This window comes from Gavialis gangeticus, unplaced genomic scaffold, assembly GCF_001723915.1.
Source record: "Gavialis gangeticus isolate Ggan-Ray unplaced genomic scaffold, GavGan_comp1, whole genome shotgun sequence".
In the NCBI taxonomy this organism is placed as follows: domain Eukaryota; kingdom Metazoa; phylum Chordata; order Crocodylia; family Gavialidae; genus Gavialis; species Gavialis gangeticus.
The window spans coordinates 123,944,693-123,952,426 of NW_017728992.1; the positions used below are offsets into that span (position 1 = coordinate 123,944,693).

The following is a 7,734-nucleotide window of genomic DNA, read 5'->3' on the forward strand; positions in this document are numbered from 1 at the left end:
TGTGATATTGGTTATTTTCATCATATAATTAGCTAACTTGACTCGATATTAAAATCCATTTTTCTAAGGGATGGAAGAAATGATTGAAAAGACAGCAGAGAGATGTGGGTATGTACATAATCTCAGGAAATAAAGTAGTTCCTTTCTGAATCATCATAAAAGTTGATTCAAGTAGTACAAGGGGAAATCAAAAATAAAACAACCCCCCACCCCACTCAAACCAAAAGGACAGGAAAAATGTGAATTGCATTCAAGTATAAAATGATGAAAAATGCAAAGTGCCAGATTATTTTAATTAATATGTATATTTTTAATAAGATGGCACGATCCTTTTATTGACCATGGAAGTGTTTTATTAAAAAAGAATACTCTCCCTTTAGTTTGGGACAAGCCTCATAGAAATGTATAACCTGCCTCACTGACTTGGCAGAGGTGAAGAGATAGGACAACAGAAATTTACATGAATAGTACTTCTGATATAGTAACACCACAGAAATGTAGTGAACTTCAAAACACTTTGCTAACAAACTTCACTGTAGAGTTGGTGTCTTTGGAAAGCTAGTCTATCCATTAGCTTGATGTAATGAAACTTGGAATAGCATGGCCCTAACAGCAATAGGAAAAGATGTGCAAATGGCAGCTGGAAGAAATGGAGTTAAAGGGAGCACTGTGGAGAGTTTGCACATATTTTACTACAAATAAAACTGCAGATGACAAAACAGAAGTCTGCTTCATGGAATTAACTGCCCATGCACCAAGAATTATGTGCAGCACCAAAGCTAAACTCTGCTACCTGTTTCTCTATCAATAATTTGCTAAGCTACCAGGCTGAAAATAAGTTTTTCTCTCTCCTTCAATTTGTTTGTTTATTTATTACATATGAACTGTATAAATCTCTGAAAAGACTTAGGTTATTCTAGAGGAGTCTTCACACTGCTTCACTTCACCCCAGACTGTGGAGAAAGTTCCTCAGTTCCAGTATTTTAGAGGAGTTGTAAGAAAGTTTCTTACCTCTGAGAGGAAAACTCCCTTTAGTCTGAGGAAGGAGAAGAAATAAGAAATGTATCTTTCTATGTTGTCCAGTGTTTTTAGCCTAGATCCATGCAGCTTTCCTTAAAGAGATCCTGTAAGATTTTGTGCCATCTATCTAGTTGTTTTCTTGATCCAGTTGAAACATGGTTCAAAACTGTAGGGTGAATGACTTTGGTGAACACAGGTACAATTGATAAATTATGTCTGAAAAGGAGCAAATGGATTCCTGACTCATTTGCATTTGTACTGCCTGGAAAAGCTGTATGTCAAGAGAACTTGGAGTACAGGGTGTTTCATATATGTATTTTATCCTACTGCCTGTCTGCTAGGGGGAAGTCTAAACCTTTTAAACAAACTATAACAAAAATGAGAACAGCCTCCAGCTGGGTGCATTAAAAGAATCTTTTGAGTTTTCTATACTCTGAGCTTCTCATAGCTTGCTGGGGGATCACCATCTTTTGTAACACCTTAAATGTTGAATTGTGTGCATCTTTCTTGCTGCTTTCTGAGATTAAGTTCCACTCCTCCTGAGCCCCCACCACCTGCACATGAAAGCTGCTGGAATGGGAAATGGTAGTGCAATATCTTCTCATCAACAGAGGATAAAAGCAAACATTTTCTTCTCCCATTCCCACCAAAACTGAGGGGTCTCCATTTTGGGTCTCCATTTTGCCTGCTTTTAGTTCTACCTTGAAGTACAAACACAGAAAAACAGTTGCAAGAATCATTTGATGTTCTTGAGGATATCGGAGAATGAGAATGTGGTAAGGCCAGTTGGTGTGCCGCTTCTCTGCTCTGCTGTTCAGGTGGAATGGGCAGCTGAACTCAGTTGCTGGGCATGGTGTGGGCTGTTAGGTCTATTTGTTAGGAGCAGGTGGGTGGGCATATTATATTGAGTATTGTCTTTTAATGCAGACCTTATATCAAAAATGTGTGAAGGATAATGAAATTAAATGGGGGGAAAAAAGATGAGCAGTTTAATGGTTGCAGCTATTCATCTTGGGAACTTTTTTAGACCACTGTAAAAACATCCATGCAATCAATGCCCTGGTGGCCCTTTTAAAATTATGCTAATTAACATATCTGGTTGTTACCCCAGAGCAGAATAAAAAACCCAATAATATAAATATGAGAAGAGCTGTTGCCCTCCTCATTCAGTCTTGTGGAAGATGACACTTTTTTTGATACTTTTTAAATAAGGTGATTCAGCTTTCCCAGGTCCAGATGCTTGACCTAACTCCTTTGGGCTGCTGGTTGTCAAACTGACACGAAGCACTGTTTTGTAGAACTGAATTCTTGTCTCAGACTTTTAGTTCTTTCTTCTTTTTTCCCTGTTATCCTGCTTACTTTTTTTTTTTGTTCCCATGCCCTCATTTTTCCTTATTATTTTTTCTTCCTGTGCCATTCTGTGGGTTGTGGTCCTAGTGTGATTCCCTTTGGACAGCACACTGTGTTGGTGTAAGGATTAAGAATGTAAAACAAGCAGTCCATTTTGGATACCCAGATTGCAAACAATATAACTATCTGGTGACATCTATCATAAACAGGCTGTTTTTGGAGTAAATTGTGGTTTTCTGTTCTTTGTTTTATTTTTTTAAATTTAATTTGCACTAGGCTGATGACTTGATGCTAGGAACCAAGTAGTGGCTATGACTGAAGTACACAATTTGTCTGTATACAATTACCTTGCATTTTATTGTAGTGCTTTCCACACGTTCCAAAAAAGTTAGGAAAAACCTATCAAGTATGTAGTAGGTGTTTTAACATACAGATGCAAGCACCTATGGTGTTTAGTTTTCTAACATACATTTTATGTAACTAAATTTGTATTAGCCACTAATTTTAATTACCTCTGTCTTAACTACATAAATGTCAAATGGTTTTGTTTGATTGACTCGTAGTGTATTTAGCCAGGTACTTATAGTGTGGTTGTAAGGGTTGCTTAGCAGTTCTAAACAAAAGTAGAGAGCAAAGCCGAATTATCGACAGCTGCAGGAAGCTGATGTTCAGACCTACCAGGTGAAGTCTAATCCTACTGGGCCTACAGCATGAAGAACCTGGATGCAAATCTTCATGTAGTGTAGAGCCTTGTTGTGGTGGCTTTTTCTTTTAACCTTTTTTCCTTTGTGTGAAGAAAGCTCTAGATCACTAGCTTTTTAAAATTGCAATTAAAAAGTTTTTATTTGTTCATTAAAGCTAAACATAGGAAATGAAGAAAAATTCTCTGTGGACCAATTCAGATTATTTCCCTATATCCATAGAACTTAGTGTGTATACTTGCATTGCACTGATATTGCCTGAGAGCAGTTTAAAATACTGCCCAAAGTACTTGGTTACATATCTCTGTTCCTGCAAGATTTGGTAGTTTAAAGCACAGCTTGTACGCGTAGGTCATGAAAGGCAGAAATGAAGGTGTTTAGCTCAAATCCCTTATCTTTACTACCTGGGAAAGGTCTGATAGAGTTTAGAAAGAAATCTTTGTGCAGTTAGATCTGCTACAAGTACCTCACTTGGTTGCAAGTTCTTTGTCTGAATCTTTCTGTGTGATAAGCACTTGGAGATGCTGTATGACTCAAACAATTGTGGACATTCCATAGAGCATTCTTCGGAGGGGCAGACAGACAATCATTAGCACTTTCCTGCCTTTCAGCAAATTGGTATTTTATCAAACCTAGGCTATGTTATTCTTCAAGACATTAAGCCTGTTATTCATATGTGATAGTGCACCCAGGGCACAGTAACTACTACTAAATTTAATTGTATGCTTTGCTCTGATTTATAGAGGTCACCAGTGAAAAGCACTAGCCTGTCAACTCACTTTACCTGGCAGTGGTTCAAATCCCTGACAGGCTTACCTTTGATTTAAACAAATTTGAGAAATATGTAAAGTTTTGGAAGCAGTTTTGCACTGATTTGATAAAAGAAACCACAAAACGCTGCAGCGCAGGTGTTGAGAATGTTTGAAAGCTGATTGAGAGAAGCAGATGGCTTTAGTCAGTGGCATCCAGCCAAAAGAGCAGGTGCTGGTCATGTGACCGCTGGTTACCAGGGTAATCTGATTGCTCTTGGCGTGCAGATGAAAGGAAAGGGGCCCAGTGTTCAGCTGTAGTATTGTATAATTTGTGGCAGTTAGAGCGGAAATAAATGCTGGAAATGGAGCCTCATAGTAGGGGAGACTTCTGTCCATGTGTAGCATACACACTAAGATGGTTGGAAGGGGAACTGTTGTGTAGATTATTATTATTTTTTTAAATGATTTGTCTTATGTGGCTCTTCAGTTGAATCAAACTTTTCAGAGCACTGACAGGGTTTTAGCTGAGCTATATTATTGTGCCCTAGAATTTTGCTGTGATTTTTTTTTTTAACTGTATTTTTAAAGCTCCCAGCATGCTTAAATGTAAACATTAAACATCTTTTGAACATTGTTTTTACATGTAAAACGCTTTAAAGAGAAGGAAAAGACAACTCTAGTCAAAACATTGTATAACTACATTTTAAGTTTTTTAGCTCCGCAAATGAGCTTTCATTTCAATATGCTTATTAATCACAATAAGTTTAAGGCTGACTTTTGTTTTGGAGGTTCACAGGGTTTAGAATTATAAAGATTTTTGGAGGGTTTTGTCTTTTTTTAAAACCAAAATTTAAAAGCAAGATTTGGAACAGGTTCAGATATAGTGTTGAGAAAAGCTGTTCAGAAGTGCCTGAAATAAGGTTTGGCTATTTAAATGTTTCATTTGTTAAATACCAACATGTAATTCTATGCTAAGAGACATCCTATGAATGTTTTAGCAAAAAGGTTTGCAACTCTAAAAACAAACAAACCAACCCAAAGAGTTTGTCAAATAAGCAAGTCAGGAGGTTGGTTGAGCACCCACAAACTTACATAAAGCTTCAGAGAGGAGTACATTTTACAGTTCCTTTAAAACTTTTCCTCAGTTTTCAATTCTTGTTTCATTTTACAAGTGTGATGTATATCATTATATATGTCAAATTACATATATATTCCAGATCTTTGTATTCAGTTTGAACACAGGGTCTCTAATCTAAACTTGTGTTTTGATGCATGCCTCCTTTGCTAGCTAGTTGCTTTAAATACATGTTATATACCTAGACAGTGTTTTAAATAAAGTTAGAGATTGAAAATTCAAGGGGGGAAACCCTTCATCACTTTTTCTTCCAGAATATTAGTTTGGGTTTGTAGGCTATTGGCATTTTTTTTCTTTTTAAGGAAAATCATTGGAATATATGGGCAGAGAATAAAGGGGAAATGGAGCAATTTGGGAAAATAATCTGTCTGGCTGTTATAGGCACTACAAATCTGGGGTGGCAAAATGAAATGTAATTAATCGTGTCTGCACAAATTAATCAACACCTGCAGATTTTGGTTGTAGTGACTGAGTGGGGATATCAGTTCTGAGACTGGAAATGAAATCTGCTATCTTGTCTCAGTTTTCTGAAGAACAACATTGGAAGTGCAGTATAAAATGGAGGATGATCTCATTCATTCAGAGGTTTTGGCAAATTCCTCTGGCTCGGCTCAGCTAACTGTTTGGCTTGCATTCATTTCAAGAAAAGTTCATGTGGTACCTTCCCTCCTGTGTATTAGGGTGTTCGACTACTGGTTAGACTGCTGGTCTGATTCTTATTTTAGTCTTCCATTTCAGGCTCTTGCCAAGTGTGCTACTCAGTACATCGAAGATTAAGTACAGGCCAGATCAGCAGATTGACCTTGACAAGGGAAGTGTGGTCCTATGTTAAAATGATTGAAGTCATTGATATACTTTAGTTCCTTGCATAAGGCAAAGGAATTAAAATAATGAAAAAACTTATAATAAAAATGTTTTTGTTGTTTGTCCATATCATGGTACACTTTTCTTAAAATACATTTGACTCAAGCATTGATCAGATATATCTTAATTTTAGTAACAAGAAATCTGACTCAGAAACTAGTGCTGTGAAGAAAAAGGGCAACAAGGGAAAGGAAGGTTCTGAAAACTCCGATTTGGAAAAAACACCACCAGCATCTCCTCATGAAGATGATGATGATCCAGGTGTTCAGGTAATACCATTATTCTGATATTCAAGCCCTAATTATTTAGCACTTGGTAATCTTATATGTGTGCAACACACAAACAGTCACTTCACCTTTGTTATAGAGAAGCTTTTATTTTTTTTCTTTGCTGGCTGATGAAGTATACCAAGAAAGGTGAGAATTGGAGATCCTAGTGGTAAATTGTTTATTAAAAGAAACTCTCCTGGTTTGCATCTTTGTTTTACTAGTTTGCCGGCTCTGTATACATACAAGTGACTTGCACATTTTTTTTTATTTTCAGTCCCCATACTATATTTTGAGTCTAGGTTATCTAATCTAGTTTTATATTTATAATGAAAAGCCTTTATGTAACCTAACTTTGAGATGCTTGTTTAGTTCTTTTTTCTTGATGAGCTCTGTATGTTAGGAATGAGCCTGGCCAAGGAGAGAGAGAGTGAATGAGTGTAGGGGCAGCTTCTATTGCTGCTGCACGTACTATAGCTTGTTTAGTGGATAGAAGGCTTTGATCTCTAGGACTGTTAAGTCACCTACTTCAAGAGTCCCAAGTAAGTTCCCTTCAGAATTTAAGTAGCTTCCCTCAACAGCAATACCAAGACTATAGCAGTCTGTGATGTCACCAGAAAGACACAGTATAGAATGGAAAAGCTGCCAATGAGTGGTCCTTTAGTGAAGGGGTGGCCAACCTGTGGCAGGGGTGCCGCAAGTGGCAAAGGTAGTCTCTGTGTGTGGCACGTTGCATGTTGGGGAGGGGACAAGCAGCAGAAAGCATAGCAACAGATGAAGCAGGGGAAGAGAATCAGTAGCCCTCAGGAACGGTGTAGGGCTAATTTGTGACACACCCATCAAAAAGTTTGGCCCCACTACTTTAGTGCCTGCCACAGTTCATGACTTCCGTTTCACCGCAAATCTCAGAGAATTTATTATGATTTAAAAGTAACATGTAAGAATTTAAGTTTAAAAACCAACAATTGTTACTTTTCTGATAGCACTCCTCTATAACAGTACCATCTTGGGATATTGTACTCTGAAACAGAAGCATGGATATAGGAGTATGGCATTAGCATATCTTATTGGTACATTTTTAATTATATGCCAAGTGCTCCTTTTAACCTGGTTAATGGCGGAATTTAGCATGTGTTCCTGATGCAAAGATACCTTAAGAGGGGTCTCAGGACAGTGTTTTTTTGCTGACCAGTTTATATAATAACAATGTATTGACACCTGTCTTTATGGTATTTGCAGTTTGAGAACTAATGGGGTAAAAGCTTCTTTCTAATCTCTTCTGAGAGAACTTTAATAATTAGGACTTATTGTTTTTTTCTTTTGGCAAATGATACAAGAGGTTATACTTGGCAATAAGCATTAGTTCTCATAACAGCGAGAAATTTCATTTGTGCCTTTAACATTGGTTTGCTTGCTTACACTGTATGTTTTACTATGCTGACTTATATTTTCTCAAGGTAACTTTATTTTCTTGTTCAAGTGTTTTTTAATAAGTTTAACAGTAGGCTTGTACATGATCATTTTTATAAATTATCCAATTTAATAAAAATGAGGAAGCTTTTTATTTTATTCTTAGTATTAAACCCTCATAAGAACTGTACGGTGCCTATGCAACAATTTAAAAGCAAACCTCCCCCCCCCCCCCA

At 37.0% G+C, this 7,734-nt stretch overlaps 1 protein-coding gene across 1 annotated transcript in view; it reads left to right on the forward strand.

Annotated features, from left to right (window-relative positions):
- The window catches only part of CHD7 (chromodomain helicase DNA binding protein 7), a 193,290-nt gene that overhangs the window by 125,850 nt on the left and 59,706 nt on the right, over window positions 1-7,734 (forward strand). The window contains exon 4 of the mRNA XM_019527714.1: window positions 5,956-6,091. Within this exon, the coding sequence (XP_019383259.1) occupies window positions 5,956-6,091 (136 nt within the window). The remainder of the gene's footprint in view (window positions 1-5,955; window positions 6,092-7,734) is intronic.